The sequence below is a fragment of the Colias philodice genome, chromosome 8 (genome assembly GCF_061535455.1).
Source record: "Colias philodice isolate Cphi_HAF_F1 chromosome 8, ilColPhil1 Martin Lab GWU primary, whole genome shotgun sequence".
In the NCBI taxonomy this organism is placed as follows: domain Eukaryota; kingdom Metazoa; phylum Arthropoda; class Insecta; order Lepidoptera; family Pieridae; genus Colias; species Colias philodice.
The window spans coordinates 1,924,129-1,949,931 of record NC_143093.1 but is presented as its reverse complement, the minus strand read 5'-3'; the positions used below and the strand labels follow the sequence as shown (position 1 = coordinate 1,949,931).

The 25,803-nt window shown below is 33.2% G+C and overlaps 2 protein-coding genes across 3 annotated transcripts in view; both read left to right on the top strand.

Annotated features, from left to right (window-relative positions):
* LOC149486312 (trehalase-like) overlaps nucleotides 1–17,953 on the top strand; it is a 28,046-nt gene extending 10,093 nt beyond the window's left edge. Inside the window, exons 1-2 of one of the 2 annotated variants that reach the window (XM_089697719.1) lie at nucleotides 3,691–3,775; nucleotides 16,103–17,953. In XM_089697719.1, the coding sequence (XP_089553845.1) occupies nucleotides 16,103–17,932 (1,830 nt within the window). In that variant the 5' untranslated portion in view covers nucleotides 3,691–3,775 and the 3' untranslated portion in view covers nucleotides 17,933–17,953. Of the gene's footprint in view, nucleotides 1–3,690; nucleotides 3,776–16,102 lie in introns of those variants that run through there. The other variant, XM_089697718.1, reaches the window with a different exon arrangement.
* A 4,537-nt stretch (nucleotides 17,954–22,490) lies between these two features.
* LOC149486311 (trehalase-like) lies at nucleotides 22,491–24,752 on the top strand. Its single transcript, XM_089697726.1, has one exon. It carries the CDS (start codon nucleotides 22,804–22,806, stop codon nucleotides 24,550–24,552), a length of 1,749 nt encoding a protein of 582 aa, XP_089553852.1. The 5' UTR covers nucleotides 22,491–22,803; the 3' UTR covers nucleotides 24,553–24,752.
* Nucleotides 24,753–25,803: the final 1,051 nt, after the last annotated feature.

The window sequence follows — 25,803 nt, the reverse complement described above, 5'->3', positions numbered from 1 at the left end:
TTAATTACGGAAGTTTTTGACTAGGATATCACTTAATTTATGAATAATTATCAGTTACATAGCTGCCAAATAATGATCGACGTAAATATTTTCACAAAAAAGGATTAATTTATACTTATATTATACTTAAAGCTGAAAAGTTTGTTTGTTTGTTTGAACGCGCTAATCTCGGGTACCACAGGTCCGATTTGAAAAATTATTTCGGTGTTAGTTAGTCCATTTATCGGGGAAGGCTATAGGCTATAATATCATTAGTCATTACGCTAAGACCAACAGGAGCGGAGCCACGCGGGTGAAACCGCGAAGCGCAGCTAGTTTATTATAAGAAGTTAAGAACCTATAGGCACAGAATGTATAATAGTACTACGTACTATAGGTTCATAAACTAATAATATATTTTAATCCGATTACAGTATGCGCTTGACGTAATAACTAATAACCTCTTGACGTAGGGGTTTGCCAGTTTTATCATCATCTTCATCACCATCATCAGCAATCTATATACATTATGCTATACCTGTCTATGCTAAAATAATAATAATATAATGCTATAGTTATAATTAATATTGATTAAAAAACTAACAATCAGGTTTAATTAGATGATCTCATGAAATTATTGTATTTAAACCGATTCTTTGTAAAAATTAAAAAGGTAGGTTACAAAGTTTAAAATTTAAATTAAATCTGTCAGGCGCTGTCAGTTTAAAATGGATCAAAATCGAGTTCAAAGGTCGGGTCTGTTATTATAATTCATTTGCTTGTCCGTTGTCTCGAACGCACGCCTTTGTGGCACGTCAACTCACCACAATTAAATTTTTTTTATCGCTAATAGCTTACATAAAAACACGCCACATCGACATAAGATCTCTCCTTGAGCTTAGGATCGACTGACTCCATTATCCAGGGCATCGCTAATAGCTTGTGCGATCGATCTAAAGTCTTCATTGTTTTATGGTATTAATAAAATAAAATAAAAGATAAAATAAGTAATTACAAGGGCCCTCTTCTTAGCCTCATTTCGCTCTATTTTTGGCTATTCTGATCCATTCCGTGCCAGCCCACCGCTTGAACTGTCTTCCTCTTCGTATACCATCGCGGGGGTACTTTCTCCAGGTATTTGCTACTCATCTATCTATTTCTTTTTGCATGGTATTTGATGGTGATATTAGTTGCCCTAGGTACACATATTTTATTATTATCTATTCTTATTATACATATATGTTTGTGTTGAGTTTGTCATGATTTTAGTTTTAGTTGTGTTCATTGACAGTCTGGCTTTAGCACTAATGACACTTAATTGCTGCAGCATTTGTTCTGGAACTCTTGGGCACTCGGAAAACAAGATCAGATCGTCTGCAAAACGTAGGTGATTTAGTTTTTTGCCGTTTATATTCAGGCAGGAACTGTGTCCACTGCAGACCCCTAAAAATCATCTCTAGGACAGCCGAGAATAGTTTCGGAGCAATCGGGTCGCCTTTACGAACACCTCTTTCCATTGGGAACTATTCTCCCGTTGTTTCCAGTCTCACGTCACTATAGTTATGGTATTAACTATTAATATATCAGAATCATATTGAAACAAAAATATTATTTTCAAACCATATTTATATTTCGCATAGTTACAAGAAACCTTGTTCAGGCATAGCAATTACACGTCGTAATAAAATAAGGGTAATTAAGGTTTAATTCTATGGAATTAGAAAATATAATGACGTATACATATATTTGAATGACCGCCTCCTCAGACCTTTGACGGTACCTATTGCACGCCTCATAAGCGAAGCGTTGAGGTGGGTACTACTGTCACTTCGCGCAAAACATCTGATTTTTCAAACTTAAAATGTCTTTATGTATCATACATTGCACTTGTAAGATAATACATACACACACATATTAAGAAAAAAACACTATTTTTAACATTCATGATATTTTTGATGTCATTTTTGTTATTTAAACTAGTTAAAAAACAGTTTAAAAAAGTTCTGTCTTGGACGTCCGTGTGTCTGTATGTGCGGAGGATTTTCTTGTTAACACGATAGCGACCGAAATACTTTACTAATCGTGTCTTTTTTTTCTCTTACGCTTGAGTATGCTCAGGAATAGAACCCTTTCATTTTTCAGGGTCTGATTCGATGTGGTTCAATTGTTATTAAATAAACAAAAATAATAATTAATAAATAATTATTAAAAAAAAATTATGAGGCGTGCACTTTTGGATTTTCCAAATATTATACCTATTTATTATCTATGGAACACAGATTAACGCGCAAGCGTGTTTTCTTTATGCAATGGTATAACTGAGGAATCCTACAAGGTTCGAATCCTGGTCGGAACTAACAAAAAAAAGTCTTATTTGACACAGAAGGCTGATCAAAGAACAAGTCAGCGAAACTTATGTAGGTATATTTCATTTGTTTCATACATACGAGAACAGGAATTGAAACATATGAATTTGAATAATTATTTAATTACTGGTTAATAATTCAAACGAGTTTGTCGTGATCGAGAACAAGTGATAAGATACAGGTCCTTGAACCCTAATTTCGAAAAAAGTTCCTTACGATCAAAACAATTATTGTAATTTATTGGTTCAGAAAATGATAGTATAAAATATAAATGAATTGTAAGCAAAATAATGAAAATTTGATTATTTTAAAAACAGTATTACCACAGACTAATAATAATATACTACGTATACAAGTATTACTATTGAAATAAATATTTCTACTTGGGTAGTTATTAAAAAAGTAAGTAGATAAATTAGTTATGTTTTATAATATTTCTATAAACATTTTATAACTAACCTATGGGCTAATAATTATGGTCTTATGCTTTAACTTACTACCTATACTTTGGGAGTAGAAGTAGGTTTGTATGTAACATTGGTAGTAAATTCAAACAGTTTAAAACAAGACAAATTTAATATATAAATATCTCCTCTATCTTCCTAACTTTAATCTTATAATCATCTTCCTTGAGACTATGAACTAAACGACTCTGCTTCCATGATATCTCTGTTTTTGTTTTTAGTTAGGTACTGAATATATGTTATATGCTTCTAGCACTTACGAAGCAGGTAATAATCAATATAATGAACAATAATAATTTTAAATATCGTCCTATGCCTAAATAGCTACACTTTATTTAATATCTTCACTCTTAGGGTTCCGTACCCAAAGTAGGTATCAAATGGGGCCTTATTCTTTTCTTACTATTTAGTATTTACTAATCTGTGATATTTACTAAGGTGTAATATGTCTGTCTGCCTGATATATGTACCTATAGTAGTGGTAGTGATGATGTATTTCTGTTGCCGCTACAGCAAATAGGTATTCTTGTAAAAAATAATAATATGAAGCTTAACCAACCATAGATGATAGATCTGTGATCTGTGTTAACCAACTGAGGGCATGGTCATAAATTGAATGGGTGCCCATCTTAGAGTAAAGATGCCCATCTTACTTGTACGGAACATGTGTCATGAGACCGGCTCGCACTTGACCTATTTTATTATATTATTTTTCAAATAATTGAAATAATTAAAGAATCTATTTAAACAATTGGCCACTACAAGTCCAATATTGGCGGTATTCATATGCAAATTCGTCAATTAAAACAAAGTACGGTTTTTAAAATGAGCCATAGATAAACACAAAGTAGCACAGAGTATAAATTGTCAGGTAAATTGGTCACGTATCGAGTTGGTCACGAATGGTAGCACGGGCAAGGTGTCTTTGGTAGCACTCAAGGGAAAGGCCGACCGAATCTGTCAAAGGTCAGTAGAACATGCTTTGATTGTAAAACGTCAAAAAACGCGGCAATTTTTTATCTGTGTCAGAATTTGAAAAGGATTAGCGCGTCAATTCCAAAACTTGTTTTGAATATCATTACAAAAAAGGTTGGAACGTGATATTTAAAATTATGGGTCATTTTTAAGTTTATATTTAATTTTTAATTCATTCTGAATTTTGTGTTGTCCAATATATTGCATTCAATGCATACAAGTTTTATGTTTTGTTTTTGTTTTTAGTTATGATCAATCAATTAAATCTATTGTGTTGCATAGGTACATAAGTCTTGTCGCGTAGATAAATGTTCACTGAAGATAATTAAAAATCAATTATAGCTCTACAATCCTAATAGAATTTTAATTTGCTACAGCGTAACTAATTTTTAATAAAAACATTTATATATTAAGTACTGTAGCGAGTGAGGTCGGGCAACGCTATTTAAAAAATAATAGTGCCTATCTAAAAGTTGGAAATTTATTTAGTTGGTTGATAAAACTTATAAGTCTATCAGTATCCCAAAATGCGGCTGTATAGTTTAACACAAGATTAGCATAGATTGTGATTTATCTTTTCAGAAAAAAAAACTCAAATATCAAATTTCTCAATTTCGCCCATATTTTGGGTAGGTAGTGTAGTTAAAACTAAAATAAGCGTAGATTCCGAAATCGCATGTAAAAAACCTAATAATTTATATTGTTTAATATAAATTTAAAATTAGATTAATAAATCTTGTTTGGATATTATCAATTACCTACGTATCTAATCGAAATCTGCCACAGAAAAACACATCTGTTAAAAATTTACTTGATACTTATTTTTATAACAAAACATCAAGTCCTATCGTATTTTCCATGACTACCACATACTTAAACGTATGTTTTTTTTATTTTTATTGTATGATAGGGAAGCGCTTGACTACGATCTCGCCTGATGTAAATGTATGTATAAGATATTATATAATTTCATTGATTAAAAATAAGATCAATTTGCTAATTATACTACATGTTGTTTCTATGCTCAACCTTGAATTTATTTTTTGCCCTCCGCCAAACGACGCATAATCAGTATTCAGTTGTATAGAATTCTTTTAAAATTAAATTCAATATAAGTTGTTAGACTGGTTATATATATTTATAAATGGTAGAATAATTAGGCATCTAAAAATATAATATTTTAACGTTACAATTTAGATGTAAATCGGTTTCTGCTTAGTCACAGATAATAAAATACTATCACACTTTGAGTATGATTTTAAAGCATCTACAGACGTTCCGATTTGGTTGGTGCCAACCATATCGGAACCGACAAGGCAACCATTCCAACATTGCTACAGATTGTCCGACGGTTGGACTTCCAGCTGTCAGTTGACCATAGAGTAATATGTCAGTTGACCATAGTACGAAGAGAATGGGCTAAATTCTACTATAGAAATAGAGAAAATTACAGTCATATGCGGCTCTTACAACTTATTTTTTAAGGTTTTTAATGTAGCCGCACTGTCAATTTTTTTTAATACTTCTAACATAATAAAATACGCTTGATTTCTGGCATCTCTATTTGCGTAATCTTTGTTACTTAAGTCCCACAAACAGGGAAAGTCTTTATATAGTTCCAGCAATTTTATTAATATGTCACGTTCGGTGACCGTAACTCCCTCGGCGTTCATGTTGACGTCCTACACCGGCGGCGTTGCGAATGTGAATGAGCCAATTACCTATATTAATCTATGGAATGAGCCGATTTGGTCGGAACAAAGCTTCCAGACGTTCCAATTTGGTTGGATCGGATAGGAAGTTGGTTTGGTCGGAATTGCTGGCGCATCCGACCACGTCAAACCAATATTAATAATAATTATGTCGGACCGACCGCTCTCCACACTTTCCGATTTGGTCGTGGTCGGATGGTTGGCACCAACCAAATCGGAGCGTCTGTAGATGCATTTAGTGATGGATTAGGGAGTGAACTTTCTTTTTAATTTTATGATTAAAGTAGGTGTAATATCTCCTGAGTTGGCTAGTTTTAGCACACACTTCGGAAAGTGAAAAAATAACAAGTGTAAAGTTCCACTTTGGAATTATCTGGGTCGATCAACTTTTAATGGTCCGACGGTACACGCATCATGTCCCTGAACGATAATTAATAAACATGAAATCAGAAAGAGTTAAATTGGTTTTAATTATATTCCTCTTAATATTTTCTAACATTATTGTGAACAATATTTTACTTGCTTTATTAATTTGTGCGTAGTTTCATGGTTGTCCAGAGACTAAATGCAATTTTCCAGTACTAGGTATCACATTTGTCCCCAAGCTACTATGCATAAACAAACTTCGCATCACGAACACATACTATCACGACCATAAATACCAAATAGACTTCTTGATTCAGTTCATGATTATTGACATAAAAACATACAAATATTTTTTTTTTATTGGATATAATACGTTTTTCAGGCATTTTACTTTTGTCCCCATAAATCATCTACATGGCACAGGTCTCACAGACAACCGTAATTTAGTTATGGAAACAAAACACAAATGGCGCGGTAGATTCCTAAACAACAAGCTAAACACAACAATTAACTGTCGGGCTCAAACGCCATTTTGATTTGTATAAAATCACGGCAACAGTCGTCCGAGCGATGTTGGTGAGTGTGGGGTGGCTTTATTGTCAGTCCGTCAGACAACTGTGATTAAAGCATAAGTACTTGATGCATTGTTATCAATTATACTACACGAGATGCGCTTTTGTCTATAATTTAGTGTGAGCTGAGATTAATATATAAAATAACAATAGTATTTGCTTGGCGGCTCAAAACGTTAAAAATGTCCCGCGGACAACCAGTCACTGGGCCAACCAAAGTGGTTGTACCATGGACAATTTGGTTGTACCTAGGACAATAATTATATAAAACTTATACTTTAACAGTTAAATAGTTCATGTTTTGTTTATTACTCGGCTGTTTCGGGAACACATTTTTATTACGCGATTTTATGTCTAGTTTAATTGTAATTTTAACATTTCAAAAATCAAGACGCTACTACTACAACTAAGATGTCCCCATATGAAAATCACATTATACTTCATTCATTCAGTTATATCGAGAATCAGTTCATTTTAATTAAGTAAAATCAATAATGCGATACGTAACAACCTCGCCTTAATAGTTTTTTTGTAAAAAATATCACTATTTCCGCTTTACTGAAACTTTTTTATATATGAAACATTATTTGGTTGTTCAAAAGACATCATTCGTTTCAATTTTAATAAAAATATTTCGTATTTTGGGTGTAAATAGAACAAATATCAAAATATTATTTATTATTTAATATTAGAAGAATTTGTTTTAATTCTTAAGGGAATTTAACATTTAAAAAAGTACTATTGTGTAAGTTGTCCAAAGGACATTATTTCCCGTGAATAGATCGGTTCGTGAAGGTAAATCCACAAATGTATTAAATCAACTGCACTGCTGCTTATATAATCTTAATCTACGAAGAATTATCTTCTAAATGAAATAGTAAAATGCTGAAAATTAAGTAAAAAAAAAAAATACGAGAAAATTATGATCGGGACCTTTAAAAATTGATTGACCCATCTGTATCAGTATTCAGTAGGTAGGTACCTACGTTAATATTTTAGAACTTGGCTATTTGTTCAAAATAAAATATTTGTGTCATTTTCAGTCCAACTAATTGAGGCATTATTAGTTTTAAGTTTTAACACATTCCCAAATACCTAGTCCACTTTAGTTACACAGATGCATCGAGATAGAATGTACTACGTACTAGAGAGGCGATCGCTACTACACTCTCTTTAACACGAGCTAGAGGTAAGAATCACAAGTCTCTTTAGTCTGTGTCGGACTGTGCCCCCCGCTTGCCGCGTCAACACGTGTTATTGCTCTGTTCAAAACGCCTTCGTGTTTGCTTAGATATTATTTTAACAGTTCCCATAATACAAACAAAGCCCGAGGAGTGACTTTTCACCAGTAAGTTTCCTTATTATGAGTAAGTCATGCATTTTACTATTGGTCTACCAGAATCTGATGGCATATTTATATTTGTGAAATAAAAGATTTTCATGTGGCAACTTATTTGACAACTATCAAATTGGTTGTCAAATTATTTGTCTTTTTTGCAGTTGATGAATAATTTTTAGGATTTTGTCTAAAAAATCTCGAAAAAGCCGCTGCGATCACAAGCAAGAGGTATTGTTTATAATGTGTATAGAAAAACATTCGATGAAGAAGGGTCAAACACATCACAATTTTCAATTTTGAAGATTTTATTGGTAAATTGGACTTACCCGTTTTGATACTTTAAATTAAAAAATATTATATGTAGGTAACTATAATAGTGTTTGTTGATTAGAATATAATTTTATGAAAACTTATTACAGGAGTTTCCAATACGGCTATTCGTCAAGTCCTAGCTGTCCAAGTCAATTTTATAATGTGTGAATCTGTTAATACTTACGAAAATAAACAAAGTTTTATTTTATTTTTATTTTATTTTATAAATGATTATAAGCAGTCTAGTTTTGATTTACATTATCATTATATCGATATTTTCACATGGCATACTGATAATGAATATACAAATATAGATATGTGTATATAATAATATGTATTAGGTACCTGTATAAAAGTACTTAATATGTATATTATACATGTAAGTATGTACCTGCATAATATTAAGTGGATATCTCATTATTAAGTATAGTATTGTCCACTTATGTAATGTGACTAATGATATTGAGGACAAAATAAAAAATAAGCAGTATCAAGATCGTTCAGTCCATTTTCCCTAGGGTTGTACACTCAAAATTTTGATTTCCCTAATTGCCATCAGATTCTGGTTTACCTATAATATTGTTATCATTTTGCGAAAAATCACCACGCGTTCTGCGTTTCGCGCCATTTTTCATAGACTAACAGCACAGACGTGACACTATCGATGAGTCTGTTAAAAAAATGTAACTGGATTTTTTTAACTATGTATATACAATATCTACTAGGAAAGATTACCGTGGTGTAGTACCTAAATATTTATACTTTTACCCGACTACGCAAAGTAAAACGGTAGGTTATATTAAGTAATATTTATTTATTTACCTATTTTTATTTATTAAAAAAAGGTTCATCAACAGTTGTTCCAATAGGATTTATAAATTATTATGCACAACAATTACAAATAAACACAACATTCACAGAAACTAATACAGTAAAAGTTCCTTAATCGCGCTTCCTTTATTCGTGTTTTCACTATTCGCGGATTAAAAAAATGCGACCCAATTTCTATATTCACGACTAAAAATTTTTTTTATTCGCGGATTTAATAAGTACATACATAATAATAAAATTATTCCAATAGGTATCTTACCCAATATCCTTGTCAAATGGACTAATAAGAAAGTAAAATAGATCTTATTACAAGTTTGCCTAAAGTACATAATATTATGTTCTTAAATGATATCGCCGAGGCCTTTGACACAAGCCGCCTTTGTCGCAAGCCACCTCTGCGGCGATTGATGTTTTTGAGAATGTAAATAAACAGAATGGAAGCAACCTTATAACTCAATAAATAAAGTATATTTTTAAATGTAGTTCCGTTTATAGTAAAGTTACAAAAATTGTGATCGAGTAAGGGGGCGTCCATAAATTACGTGAGGTGTTTTTTAAAATTTTCTGCACCTCCCTCCCCCCTGGTGCGATGTCGTGAGAATTTATTCAACCCCTCCCCCATCCTCGAATCTCACGTGAGATTTTTCAAAATGTGAGTTTCTTATACGTAAACGCCATCAACATTGAATCATCGTATCCATTTAATTAGGGCTATTATAAACCAATACTCCAAAATTCGATTACATCATGAAGCAAAAACTGATAAAACTATTGATTACTACACAAAACGACAAAAGCTTACTAAATTGATATTATTTAAAGGAAATTAAAATACATAGTTTAATATAAAATCCTCGTTTTATTAATTCCCTAGTATCAGTACCACCAGATAGTACCGAGTAAACAGATTGCACAATGTGTCGCATCTGCACGCATTGCTTAATCTTTGAACTTGAAGCCACGCCTCGCTCGTTCCACACGTACCCCACCACATCGGCCGCGCGCAATGTTTTTGTTTGGAATAACCCCTCTAGTAGTACATATATCTCGATGCACAGATGCCATGTTAAAAATGCGGCACGAGCAAATGCATGAGCATGATGTACACCTAATACCTACCTACATAGGTATCTTCTTTACAAAATATACTTGTTTCTTTTTCTATACAGCATCCTGGCCAGTGCATGGCACTGGCATATTAGGAGATAAAAAAATGTGTGCGTGTACTAGTGTACGTACACGTAAGAAGTGAAACTTCTTTATGACCTTATTTTTCAAAAAATAATTTACTATATGCAACTTTACAGAAAAACGTCGAATCACGCGTGGTAGGGATAAGAAAAAGATGGCGCGTAACGAAAAAATGTTACACTACATTTTTTTCCAACCCCGATAAAGAAGTTTCACTTCAAAAAAACTTATTAGATAACTACATAAGTATAAAATAAATCGAGTTTTCAGCATCTGTATTTAATTCTGGCTGTATAATTAATTATATTTTGATTTAGAGTTGTCTGTGACTTTTAATCGAAAAGGTTTTTTATAATAAATGCAGTTGTTCCTTTTTTACATAATATAAAAAAGGCAAACAAGTTTTACGATGGATATTGTGTTTTTTTATTTGCGAAAAAAAAACTTAATAATCCAATCAATGTGTTATTTAGGTTCAATTAGCATAATGCCTATAAAATAATACATTCACATGCCGCGCATTTACTTAGCGCACAAAAATCGGGCCAAGGTTTGTAAAAAGTGGCAAAAACCGCGATTCGAACTATGCTAATATGTCATTTACAAATTATTTTATTGGCGCTAGGGTTGCAAAAGTGTTAAATATATTAATTTAATTAGGAATCTTGAAAAATATTAAAAAAAAATAAAATGCCCAATAGAAACCGTAAATTTTGCTATAAGCGTAGTGGGCCGTGTTTGAAGATCGAAAGATTGTGTTGGTAACTACCGTTTCAATATTTTTGAAATCATTTTGGAATATAAAATCTCAATGAAATCTAATAGATATATTATTAATTATTATACTTGGAAAAAACTATAAAGAAAAAAGCATTGTAACACGCACAGATCACAATGATGGCTTGATGTGAGTTTCCTCGTTTCATTTTCCTTTAAAATCAAAGTCGTCGAAGGAACGTAATTTTCATGATAAAAATCTCTTTCAAGTCTAATTGAATTTGTAAATATTCAGTATTAAAAAAAATTCCTTATATTTATTCTTCTGCTTTCCTAATAGAGGGATGCCAATATATAATATATTTTTTCACAAATTGACAACCCTAATTTTTACGATATTTAGGAAGTGGAACAGAACTCGGGAAACACGTATTTAAGATTAAAGTTAATAAAATATATTTTTATTGACACATTAAAAGGAATATCGAAATAAAGTGATAATAAACCGCCCATTGTAAGTTGAAATTAATTTATTCTGTACTTGATCACATAAACGTATGTATAGTTAATTAATTATGAATATTTAAAATAAACGAACCTATAAAAAGTAAATTAAAAATATTGATAGATAGTGAAAAAATGTAATGTGATTTCGAATCGAAATCGAAACCATCATCTTTATAATACCTACTTACGTATAGATGAACCGTGAAGACAGGACTATTTCTAAGATAAACACGACTAAATTTTAAGATAACAATATGTACGTGGTCAATGTTAGTTGAAGAGGGAAATTAACAAACAAAGTATTGTCTACTACAAGATAATACAGAAAACTGTATGAATTTCTATACAACATAATATTCTCAAGGATAGATGTATGCTAATAGGTTATATTTATTACAATAAGTTTAACTATAATGTGAATAATGTCAATATTGTTAAACATGAATTATTGTAACATTTGTATGGACAAACATACTATAAATCAAAGTATCTATAAGGCATTGGGATAATTTATACATTGGTATATTGGTGAGTGGAGTTTCCAGAGGATATAGTGAAATTATTTAGCTGTCTCGCCCACCGGTAAAGGATTAAAAAAGTTCACGAATTTTTTGACATTTCCTTTTTTTTTGTAAAATATATTTTAAACAGTTATCTGTTATACAGTTTTAATTTGCTCTTATGTTTTTTAATGTTGCCTTTCTTCAATATATTTTGACTGTCTCATTTTCACGGAAAATCTTGATAAAATCATTATTCATGACCTAACACAACGCTGTGAGTACGCGATTAGAAATAAAATTTTAAATGTGATAATCCAAGGATAATCCCTGATCAAAGTCATGTAGCCATGTTATATGACGCTATCCATAGAAATCTAAATAACAAGACACATAGAAGTGCTATAATGTCATAATTCGTATGAAAATCGCTGTCACCAAAATCAACACATTTAAACCGATAGCTAAACAGTACACACAAGTAAACTATGCCTTTAATTGGACAGCTTGATTTTAGTGAAAACTAACTTAAATATTAAATTAAGCTTTTTAATATGTATCCTAACGCACGAATTTACGGTTTATTTTAGAATAACATCCCTAAGTATATGAGACGTTTCGTTTATTTTTGCTCCAATACGAAAAAATTCGGCTTTTCTACAACAGAGGTTGTCAATTTTCAATAGATATAACTTTGAACATCAACTCATAGAAATAATAAGGTTGAAATTTGTGTTAAACGTGATAATAAGAATGGTCGACTGTGTCATTCATTGTTATTTCGATTACTATGGTGACACTCGTAATACTTGTAAATATTCTATAGGATATATAGGAAAAACGGAATATTTATAAACAAAAATACTTACCGGTGAAATTTTATTCCTTTATTAGTATAATTACAATTTATGGAAGAATTTCCGCACTGGGAAATGCTGTAGCCTGTAACACACCATGTTTACTCACGCACGTTTCAGGAACAACTGAAGAGCGACGAACGCACTGGTGGTATGGTAACCACCTGAGCGGCGACAATGTCACGCGCGCTTACGACTTCTACTGCCTTGTTATTTAGATTTCTATGACGCTATCGATGACGTTCTTTTGTCGCGTAAAAATGACGCGTCATCAATCTAGTCTGTCATGTAATAAAACCTTACGACTTTTGATTTTGATCATATTAGTATTTAGTACAGATTGAAAAAAATATTGTTTCGAGATTAACAAAATATTAATTAAATTTTTGAAATGAAATTAAATTAAATACGTTTTTCGATTACATGCATACATAATAGGTATACTAAAACATGAACAGGATTATTGAACTTTCCTTATATATACACTAGCGGTCCGCCCCGGCTTCGCCCGTGGTACCTACATGTTTAAACTATCCTATCTCTCAAGTTGGATCGAACTGCACATGGTGTGCGAATTTTATTATAATCGGTTAAGTGGTTTAGGAGTCCATTGAGGACAAACATTGTGACACGAGATTTATATATATATTAAGATAAGAACCATAAAGAAACTTCAATGTAAACATTGATAAAAGTTATAACACAGATTATATAATTTATATTATTTTTGGAGTTCCGCTATTAAATAATAAGGAAGTCGACTTTTATTTCAAAAGTAGGTCAGTGATTGTTTATAGCATCGCGATAAACCAGTTAAAATTTAATAATAAAACCTAAGAGTAAAACTAATTATACATATACATACTTATTATTATTTATATTTATATTATAAAAATATATTCTAAAATTCATGAGGTTGATTTTTGAACAGGCAATTAACAAAAAAAAATCCGTCTTCCAAATTCAAATTTAGGTACTTAAAATATAACTTCCTATTCACACGTACAGTGCCACAAACTTAACTGACCCGGTGGCAAATCTGGAACTACGTGCCGCCTTTTTGAAATGTCACATTTTCACAGACTTTTCATACGGAATTAGTTCATTGAAATGTTACATTTTTTAGGCCTAACCTTGCGTTTTTTAGAGGACGCAATTTTGTTTTTTTGATATGTAGGGGGGGGTCAGTGTGAAGCTAAAACCAAGTTTGTGGGGTCGCCACCCTTGTCCCACGGCCGCCATCTTGAAAATAGCGGTTGGAATGGTTTTTACGATATATCTTTTAAACTATTTATCTGATAATAAAACAATGTTAACATTATTTGTTGCAAATTAAATTCTCTACAACTTTGGTCTAGTAACTTTTTGTCGTAGAACTATAAACAAAAAAGTTATAAGCGAAAATGTTCAGAAATTAGAGATGTTTATATTTTTCAATAAAACTTTTTTTATAATTTTAAGAAGAAATGATATCAGACCATTTTTGTAGATTGTTTTTCGAGGAACAACTTTTACAACATTTTTTCATCACGTCAATAGCTAAGGTTTTACAGCGCTTAGAAGTGAGTACTATTTTTCAGTAGTAACTATACATAATATATTGGCTCTTTTCCCAGACTCCAGAACAATGGAAGCACACTGCAGAACATTTCAGCCCTGCTTTTCGACGTAAAAAAAACGCGCTTCCAGACTCTATCTCCTGGGTGGAGGGGAAAAGATTCAATAATTAATTATTAATAATATTGCAAAATTAATTATTAAAAATATTATAATAACAAAAAAAAAAAACAATTACTGATGACAAATTATTATTTACACACATAACATAAGTATACTGTATAGATCAGAGTACTGAAAATTAGTACTCACTTCGGAGCGCTGTAAAACCTCAAAGCTATTTCCTTAATGACAAAATGTTGTATATAAAAGTTGTTCCTCGAAAAACAATCTACAAAAATGGTCTGATATCATTTCTTCGTAAAATTATAAAAACAAGTTTTATTGAAAAATATAAATATCTCTAATTTCTGAACATTTTCGCTTATAACTTTTTTATTTATAGTTCTACGACAAAAAGTTACTGGACCAAAGTTGTAGAGAATTTAATTTGCAACAAATAATGTTAACATTGTTTTATTATCAGATAAATAGTTTAAGAGATATATCGTAAAAACCATATCAACCGCTATTTTCAAGATGGCGGCCGTGGGACAAGGGTGGCGACCCCACAAACTTGGTGATAGCTTCATACTGACCCCCCCTACACATCAAAAAAATGAAATTGCGTCCACTAAAAAATGCAACCCCAAATGTAACTTTTCAATGGAGTAAATCTTATAGGTATATATATAAAATTCTCGTGTCACAATGTTAGTCTGCATACTCCTCCGAAACGGGTGGACCGATTGTCATGAAATTTTCTGTGCATATCGGGTAAGTCTGAGAATCGGCCAACATCTATTTTTCATATGTACCACGGGCGAAGCCGGGGCGGACCGCTAGTAGGTATATAAAATTCTCGTGTCACAATGTTAGTCTGCATACTCCTCCGAAACGGGTGGACCGATTCTCATGAAATTTTCTGTGCATATCGGGTAAGTCTGAGAATCGGCCAACATCTATTTTTCATATGTACCACGGGCGAAGCCGGGGCAGACCGCTAGTATTTTGTATAAATAAAAAGTTACTTATTATTGTTAATTTACACCATTGGCAATGACACTATTTTTACCCTTGCATCCGGGGAAATACTATTTAGCGGCACTAAAATCGACATCAGTGACACCGTCACCAGGTCAGTTGTGGCACTGTAGATGTTGTATTTTGTATTAAGTAGGTTTTAATTTTAAACATTGAGGTATTTAACAATTTAAATATTGTTAACAATTCAATAATAGGCTAGAATAGACTGAACCATATAAATCGTAATAATCGTACTCGAAAAAGCATTATACAAAATGATTGTAACCCAAAGCATTGACTTGAAACATTTTAACCCTAATTCGTTTTGGCATGTGAAAAGTTGTTTTACACTGTGTGACATAATAAGTTCTTCCGACGTTTTATAGCAATCTGATGATCTCAATGTGTATTTATATGGAGCATTTAATGATTTAGTTTATTTATAATCAAAACGTGAGAATCTTAGTAATAATGGTATTGTGATCGTACATTTAGTTTTATATTTTTAGTTAACCAACTGCAGTACAAACGTGTTATCCCATCAATTTTATGTACCTATGCTTTTTAAGCTTTTTCTTTTGGTATTTTAGTAATAATAGGGAAATTAACTTCTATATTTGCTATATTTTTATAGATGATTGAAATCTATTCATTTTCATTGCGATGAAAATCACATTATTACTAATGTGTGAAAATACATTTAATTAACTCTTTCATAAATTTTATTTTCAGATGCTGCTCCTTTTAATCCTGGCAGCCACGGCCACAGCTGAGCTTCCTCAGTCGTGCATCAAACCAGTCTACTGCAACAGCAAGCTGCTTCATCATGTACAAATGCAACGAATCTTCCCAGACTCCAAGACATTCGTGGATCTCCGACTTATTAACGATGAAAACAGCACATTAACTGCATTCCAAAACCTTCTTGATGAAACCAACAACAACCCAAACAAAAAACAAGTACAGGAATTCGTTGATAAGTACTTTGATAAGACGAGCGAACTTGAATCGTGGACCCCACCAGACTTCAATGAAAACCCCCCAATACTGCCTTCGATCCGCGATGAAGACTTGCGACAATATGCAAAAGATATCAATAACATCTGGCCAGTGCTGGGCAGAAAAGTTAAGCAAGCAGTGTTCGAAAATCCTGATCAGTACAGTTTAATACCTGTGACACATGGCTTCATTATCCCTGGAGGTCGATTCACTGAGCTGTACTATTGGGATACTTACTGGATCATTGAAGGTCTCCTTGTTAGTGGAATGGAGCAGACAGTAAAAGGAATTATTGGAAATTTAATTGAACTGTTGAACAAACTTGGTCACGTCCCTAACGGTAGCCGATGGTATTACCAGGAGAGAAGTCAACCTCCTCTATTAACAGCTATGATGTCACTTTACATTCGAACCACGAACGATATTGAATTTTTGAAAGAAAACATCGACGCACTGGAAGCCGAATTAGAATATTGGCTAGATAGCCAGATTTATACCTTCGATATAGGAGACAGCGCCTATACTCTATTGAGATATTATGCGCCTAGCGAAGGACCGCGACCGGAGTCATATTATGAAGACTTTACAAGTGCTCAAATTTTCGACACGAAAGAACGACAGACGCAATACTTCATTGACCTAAAAAGTGCCGCTGAAAGTGGTTGGGACTTTTCAACACGATGGTTCATCAATGACGATGGAACCAATAAAGGCAATCTAACTATGTTACACGCGATAGATATTATTCCAGTCGATTTGAATTCCATATTTGCCAAGGCCTTGCAAAACATGGCATACTTCCAAGGTCTATTGAAAAATGGCCGTAAAGGAGCGCATTGGGCCGACCTTGCGAAACAGTGGAGAAATAATATTAAAGAAGTGCTGTGGGACGATAAAGACGGTGTTTGGTATGACTGGGACTTGTCTAACAAGCAATTCAGAAAATACTTCTATCCGAGCAACGTCGCTCCTCTCTGGATGGGCGCTGTAGAGAAGAGCTTCGTGAAAATGAATGCACCTCGAATTTTCAACTACTTGCAACAGTCACATGGACTTGATTATCCAGGAGGTGTTCCGACTTCGCTAATACGCAGTGGAGAGCAATGGGACTTCCCCAACGCGTGGCCACCTCTAGTCAGCTTGATGGTTAACGCGCTTGAAGCGCTAGAAATACCACCAGCGAAAGAAATGGCGTTCGATGTCGCACAGTCTTGGGTACGTGCGTGCCACAAAGGCTTTTCAAACACCAAACAAATGTTTGAGAAGTACGACGTAGAGGTTCCCGGCAGGATCGGTGGAGGAGGTGAATATACAGTTCAGACAGGGTTCGGCTGGTCGAATGGTGTGGTCATGGAGTTCCTTGCTAAATATGGACGAAGGCTTTCTTTGCATGATGCTGAGGTCAGTGGGCAAAACGAAGTGGTGGTTTCCGTTCCAGAGGCAGATGGTGAGAATTCGTTATCGGTGGTCGCAGCTGATCCTGACCCACCAGCAAGATCATCTTCTTCATCATCATCATCTTCGTCATCTGAAAGCAAAGAAAGTGATGAAAAGAAACAATAAACAATGAATAACGTAGAATAATATAGAAAAGTAGATAGGTATATTTTTGATGTTACCATTTTTACAAAAGCTTAATTTATATGTTTAAGATTATTATGCAAAACAATTAAACGGTTAAGATTGTTACTGGTGACAAAAACTTATTTTATTAATGAAAATATGTACATTTTAAGCACATTTTACATTTGACAAGGCAATAGTATTTTAACGTATTGTTTTTTTTTCGTATAAAATATTTGACTCAAGTTAAATTATTTAAAGATAACCATCACAGCTACACTATTATTGTAATATTTTGACATTAAATAAATTATTATGTAGTTAATAATATGTATAATACAATTGCAACGAACAAACCATTTTATAATTTCTTTTTGAAATGTACATTTTAATAGTTAAAATAACATATAATAATTATAATTAGACCTATTAAATATTAATTGAATGACCAATCAGTATTTGTAAAATAATATACTTACATATTTTATAGTATTATTTATATGACGTACTTAAGTAATTAAATAATTAATGTTTATTTTGAGTGCCATTTTGATATCAGACATTTATTAATATAGCATTTATATTATATCATGTACCTCTTTCCCTTTGGGGCTTGTTAATGTATTGTAGAAAAAAAATAGACCGTATATCATTGACAGAACGTATTAATTGAGGTAAAAATGTTAATAAATTCATCAATTTTACTTAAAATACTTTTTATTCAGGTTACCGATTCATTGAATTCATGTCTAATTATTTTTTAATTAAGGGGCCATATTTTTTTATGTAATTAATGACTATGTACAACAGATAACGTATACTTATATAATATATGTATTTAAATTATACTTTCATGATAAGAACAATTTACTATGCAATTATGTTTTAATGTACAAATTTATATCATAATACAGGTTTTAGTTACTTTCTAACTATTAATAATACTAATTACCTATATTTTGATATCGACATGTGATAAGTGTTACCATAACTTTGAATTTTGTTAACTTTGTTTGAATTGTGAAGTACTTAAAATAAAGGCTGTGTCTTTAAATTGTGTTTTATTTTCATTGAGCTATTATTACTTTTATTTTCTGGAATTAAAAAAATCGTCGAATCCTGCACATTGAAGATAATAATTCCACAACTACACTATGTACATATTTAACGAATTGAAACTTGCTATGCAGCCATTAAGTTTATAAACTGCAGCAGATACCTATTGTTTATTATCCAGGTATGTTGAAAGAAAGGTTAAAAATAAGTATAAGTTTAATAATAATGCCGCAAATCAATATGTAACGTTATTCATTCTTCTTCTGCTAGAAAGTTGACAGTTGAGTGTTGACACCTAAAATACTGTCATATAAAAAAGTCAATCATGTTGATGTTCAGTTAAACTTTAGAAATTGTAAATAATTTTAACAATTTTTGTAGTTCAGGTTGCAGTTGTAGTCTGGGTTTTAATTTTTTATGCATAATTTAAGTGCATACCTAGTTTATAGAAGTAATGCAATTTTTTAATGCATAAGAAAGGTAGCTTAGAGTAGGTATGGAAATTTAGAGTAGTTGAGAATTTAGATATGTTAACTCCACTCTAAAGAATCTTTTGTATTTTATTGTAAATGCTTATTAAAACAGATACTTTAATGTGAAATTCGTCAACACAATATATTAAGATTATTAACGCCTAAATATTCAGTGCAAATAAGAGCGTTTGATTTGCGTATGTGTTAATGCTTTACACATATAGAAAGGCGCAAATATTTAGCCAATATATTTTCAGATATTATCTCAAGGAGTTTTCAAATCAATATGTAAACATAAGATTCCAAACACACGACTTACTAGCTTTTTCCCGCAGCTTCACCCACATAGTCAAAGGAAATCTATCGAAATAAATGTATTGTAATTGAAGCCTAAGTATATCATCAGACATCATCACTAAGTACATAGTATAAAATAAAGTCGCTTTCTCTGTCCCTATGTCCCTTTGTATGCTTAAATCTTTAAAACTACGCAACGGATATTGATGCGGTTTTTTTAATAGATAGAGTGATTCAAGAGGAAGGTTTTAGTATATAATTTATTAGGTTTTAGACAAAACGGGCGAAGCCGCGGGCGGTAAGCTAGTATAATATATATCTGCCCAACTTTCTAGACTCCTAATTATCTCTGGACACAAAAATCATATAATAAAATCGCTCTGTTGCTACGTAAAAGAAATACAAACGAACAATGCACACTTTCGCATAATTATGGTACATAACATATTATTACTAAGGTTAAACAATACACAGCATTCTTCAATCAGGCTAACAGCTCTAAAGAATCGTGAGGCAGTAGGTATAATATCATATTATTATGATGATATGGGTAGTACTGAAACGAGTGACTGTAAATTAAAGTTTTAAGTGACAAAAATAGTAAAAATTCGGGTTATGAAATTACTGAGTGAGCAACTGACTGTGAGGTCTGTGAGTGATGAGAAATCAATAGAACAGCAAAAAACATTTTAAATGCGAAATGATTTCATAATATTTTAATGGACCTTTTTTTGGGTATTATGGGGACCGAGTTGATATATTTTTTTTTGGGTGGGGCCATTAATTAAGAGAAGAAGAAGAAGAAGAAGAAGATATATTTTTTTTGATTAAGTGACATCAATTAATTTTTTCATTAATTTGCAATTAATAATTTATTTACATTCATGAGCATTTTATTAAAATATGTAGTGTTTCGAAAAGAAAATTCGAAGATTTTCTCATTACGCAGATATTTAAAATTATTTATTTAATCTGTATAACGTTTATTTTAATACCAAGTTTTTATTTATATTCTTCTTATCTAACGAACACAGAACAGTAAAAACATATAGAAGTGCTATAATGTCATATTAGTATGAAAACCAGTGTCGCCAAACCCACACATTTAAACCGATAGTTATACAGTACACTACAACTTACAAGTAAACTATGTCTTTGATTGGACAGCTTAATTTGAGTAGAAACTGACTTAGGTTATAAATTCAGCATTCCAATATGTACCTACCCTAACGCACCATGTTACGGTTTATTTTAGTATAACATCCCTAGGTATTTTAGCTGTTTTGTTTCTCATTGCTCAGAAATTCCAAATTCGAAAACATTCAGCTACTCCACAACAGAGGGCGTTAGTTTTCGATAGATATAACTTTGAACCTCAACACATAGAGATAAGGTTGAAATTTGTGTCACTCAACATTAATGACATTAACTTGATATTTATCTGATGCTATGCTCTAAGGGATGTCAGCCTTGTTATCGATAATTCACAAATAAATATTTTTTGTGCATTTTTTTTTCTTTCTATTATATGAGTATAGTATAATGCGTCACATTTTGGAGTATGTTTATTACTACTAAGTACGTCTTTTCATATTATTATTATTAAATAAAAAACGGAATAGAATAGTATAAATCTATATTTACAAAATACAAACAGAAAATATGCATTATTTTAAATCTTGAACTGCTGTAGGTTTGATGTATCGGTGGCTTTTGTTAGACTGCTTAGTGCTGTTCGACAACCAGTTAACTCGTCACGTTGCATTTATCCATTTCTCTTTTAAATAAGCCTCTTTGGGAAATCTATACAATAAATTGGACAAATGAAAGCTAAGGAAAAATAAAATAAAATTTAATATTTATAATGTTTGTCTTTTCTAAAGTATCGATACTGTCGATATGCGCCACAAGCATCACTAAACCGACATTCGTTTGTTTATTGCAATAATATTCTAGAAAGTCTTGTTTGCTGTTCAATCTATAATAGTACTAATTTCTTATGGGTTAAGGTTCATTTTGACTAGATATTTGTGTACAATTTTGACAAATTACGACAAGCGAAGTTATAACATAAAATATATGTAAAATAAATAAAAATAAGACTTACCGATGGTATGAAATGCCTCCATTGCTGATATTATTTCGTCTGCTATCATTTTTGCACTCTAATACTGAACAACACGTCCTAATTAATGAATAAATATGGAAAAAAGGTTTGACAGCTGACAACCGACTCGAATATTTTTCTGCGCACAACTGAGAGCAAGTTAGGTGATCTTACCTTACTTGTGACACGTGGGCCACGCCCACATCACACTTCTATTTGTTTTTACTGTTCTGTGCTAACGAAGTACCTACATGTTTTATCTCTACTCCAATTTGGCTAATAATAAATCTTTGTAAACACGTGTATTCATATCCTACGTCACAGGCGACTGACGCGTCGTTAATTTATAGGTGGTTGATAATAATTTCATCATAAGCTTTATTATTAGTATTTAGAATTTCTTTTAAGAAATATAATATGGGTTAATGTCTGCGTATCTATAATAAGATTATGTTAACTCCTTTTAAAAATATTACAAAATTAGTGTTCACATGACTTAAACTGACGTAATGCACACGGTGCACCGTGCATGCGTTATAACTTTTACGTAACTGTCTCGGAGTTTATTGGCCGCGATTGGCCTACGATTACACATACATAAACAACGACTCGCTTTTCAATAGACTAATGACTTTGACAGTTTCGCAGACAACTTCATCCAGGGGGCACGCGTGTTATCTCGTCAGCAAGTTTTCTCGAGATAATGATCTAGATTTCGAGTAGCCTTGGCTAGGTCGCAGTGAAAGCGCCTTGCGTCAGCTGGGATGGGACGCACCGGGACGCATTGACACACATCGGTCATGGCTCGAGCGAACTCGATTGCAGTCGCGGGCCGGACGCTCGCTCACACAGTGCGCCTCGTCCGCCGCGCTTCCACACGCACCAAGTTTATGTTTACCGCGAACTTCCGCACTCGCGCCAACTGACGTCACTACACGATGTTGATACAAAATCTCCGGCGCTATGCGCCCCTGTATCCCGTTTTGGGAATTCTCGGCGCGTGCGCTCAAGCCTTCACCGTTGTTCCCGCTTGTAATTCTTCGATTTATTGCTCCGGTGAACTACTGCATAGAGTGCAATTAGCGAGAATATTTCAAGACTCCAAAACGTTCGTCGATCTCAAACTTGTGCATTCTGAAAACGAAACGCTCGCTGATTTTTCGAAATTAATGCAAAAAACGCAACAGAATCCGTCCCGGGATCAGATAGCCGGTTTCCTCGATCAACATTTCACGGAAGGTAATGAACTTGAAGATTGGCGGCCGCCTGATTTCGATCCGGATCCGCCCATTTTGCGAGAAATCTCTGACCCTAAACTACGTGAATTTGCAAAAAATGTTATTGGAATATGGGATAAGTTAGGTAGGAAAGTGAACCCTGATGTTGACAAGAATTCAAATCAATATAGTTTCCTGTACGTGCCCAATGGATTTATCGTTCCCGGTGGTCGTTTTAAAGAGCTCTACTATTGGGATTCCTTCTGGATGGTTCGTGGACTTCTCATATGCAATATGACACAAACTGCTAGGGGAATGATAGAAAACCTTTTGTACCTCGTGGAAAAACTTGGGTACATTCCTAATGGAAGCCGAATTTATTATTTAGGGAGAAGTCAACCCCCAATGTTAGCTGCGATGATGGCCAGCTACTACGCTGCCACTGGTGATCTCGCTTGGTTAGAAAAACATTTGCCTACAGTTGAAAAGGAATTACAGTATTGGTTAGACAAAAAGAAGGTGACTGTAGAAGTAAATGGAAAAAATTATGTGCTTCTACGATATGTAGCTGACCGCAAAGGAAAAGGCCCGCGTCCCGAATCTTATTATGAGGATTATACGAATGCCCGTGACTTGCCTAATGATAGCATGCGTGAAGATTTCTATGCTGAGATGAAGAGCGCTGCAGAGAGCGGTTGGGACTTTTCAACACGATGGTTCGTAACTGCTGGAAACGACGTGGTTGGAAAGCTTACTGATGTTCACGCTAGCCGTATATTGCCAGTCGATTTAAATGCCATCTTTGCTGGGGCCCTCGAGCTCGTCGGTGACTTTCGTAATAGATTAAAAGACAGAAGAGAAGCGCAGAAGTGGTGGAGTTTAGCTAAATATTGGCGAAATGCAATAGATAATGTTTTGTGGGATAATTCGGATGGAGTCTGGTATGATTATGATGCTCAGGCGAGAGCACCGCGACGACATTTTTATCCAAGTTGTGCCACACCGCTCTGGGCGGGTGCTGTTGAAGATTACGATGCACCAAGATACGCTAGCCGATTGGTTCGATATTTACTATCATCTGGAGCTTTAGATTTCCCTGGTGGTATACCAGCATCAATTCTACATTCAGGAGAGCAATGGGACTATCCAAACGCGTGGCCACCGTTACAGAGCATCTTGATAGGCGGTTTGGAAGCGAGTGGAAACGAAGAGGCAAGAAAATTAGCTCGGGAACAAGCGAGTATATGGATACGTTCCAATTATATTGGTTACAGTACATGGCAGAAGATGTTTGAGAAGTATAGCGCGGTACAACCCGGGCACCAGGGTGGTGGAGGGGAGTACGGCGTACAAGATGGCTTCGGCTGGACAAATGGCGTTGTTTTAGAGCTTTTACAGCGATATGGTAAAATAATGACGTTACACGATAAACGAGGTACATCTCTGCCATATGTACGGCAAGTATTATAAATGATTAACCTATATAGACACAAGTTGCATAACACATAGTTTTATATGTGTTGTATTCTAGTTTTTTACTTAGCAAAATATATTCAAAGATTTTGTGATTTAGTCACAGATTTTTATTTATGTAGGTGTAAGGAAATGTGATATTTACTGTTATGTTGAACGTGGATATCTATATTTTTATAATTAATAAATAACTTGTTTACAAAGTTGTGTTTTTTATTTATCTTGACTGAAAATAACATTAATCATATTCCTAAGAAGAAATGTAGCAATCCATACTAATATTATAAATGCGAAAGTAACTCTGTCTGTCTGTCTGTTACTCAATCACGCCTGAATTACTGAACCAATTTGCATGAAATTTGGTATAGATATATTTTAATACCCGAGAAAGGACATAGGATAGGTTTTATCCCGGAAATCCTACGGGAACGGGTTTTTCTCTGAAAACGCGGGCGAAGCCGCGGGCGGAAAGCTAGTATAACTCTATATTATAATGAGGAAATGAAATATCTAGTTATATAAATATTATATTTAGTATTATCAGCATTTACACAAACACCACCATGAATCATTGATTTTTTTATCGCACAGTCCAAGTTAAATATTAATTTAAATAATATGCAAAACATACAATAACATTTCTAACTACATCCATACTAATATTATAAATGCGAAAGTAACTCTGTCTGTCTGTCTGTTACTCAATCACGCCTAAACTACTGAACCAATTTGCACGAAATTTGGTATGGAGATATTTTGATAGCCGAGAAAGGACATAGGCTACCTTTTATTGCGAAATATGTACCACGGGCGAAGCCGGGGCGGACCTCTAGTATAAAATAATTTTCGTGTCAGATACGCTATACTTAGTATCAAGTTTATGATAGAAATCAAAATTATTTAAGTAGGGTGGGTTATTTGCTCATGCAGACATACAAAGCTTATTACTAGCAAATTATATTTCCGAAAATGTTACGGATGACCAGATTAATTTTACCTACTCCGCGGACCGCGAGCGAAGCCGCGAGCCAAAGCTAGCAAAAGCTTGTATGTAATTAAATATGTGATTAATGATTATACTGAAACTACTGAAACGACATAATATGGAGAACCACGCGTTGAAAATGCATTGATTTTTCTAGTGAATATATTCATTCAAAGAAATAAGTAGGTAGTTACACTAATATGTATATATTATAAGAAGAAAACTTTTTGTTTTTTGTTTGTATTGAATAAGTTCCAAGAGCA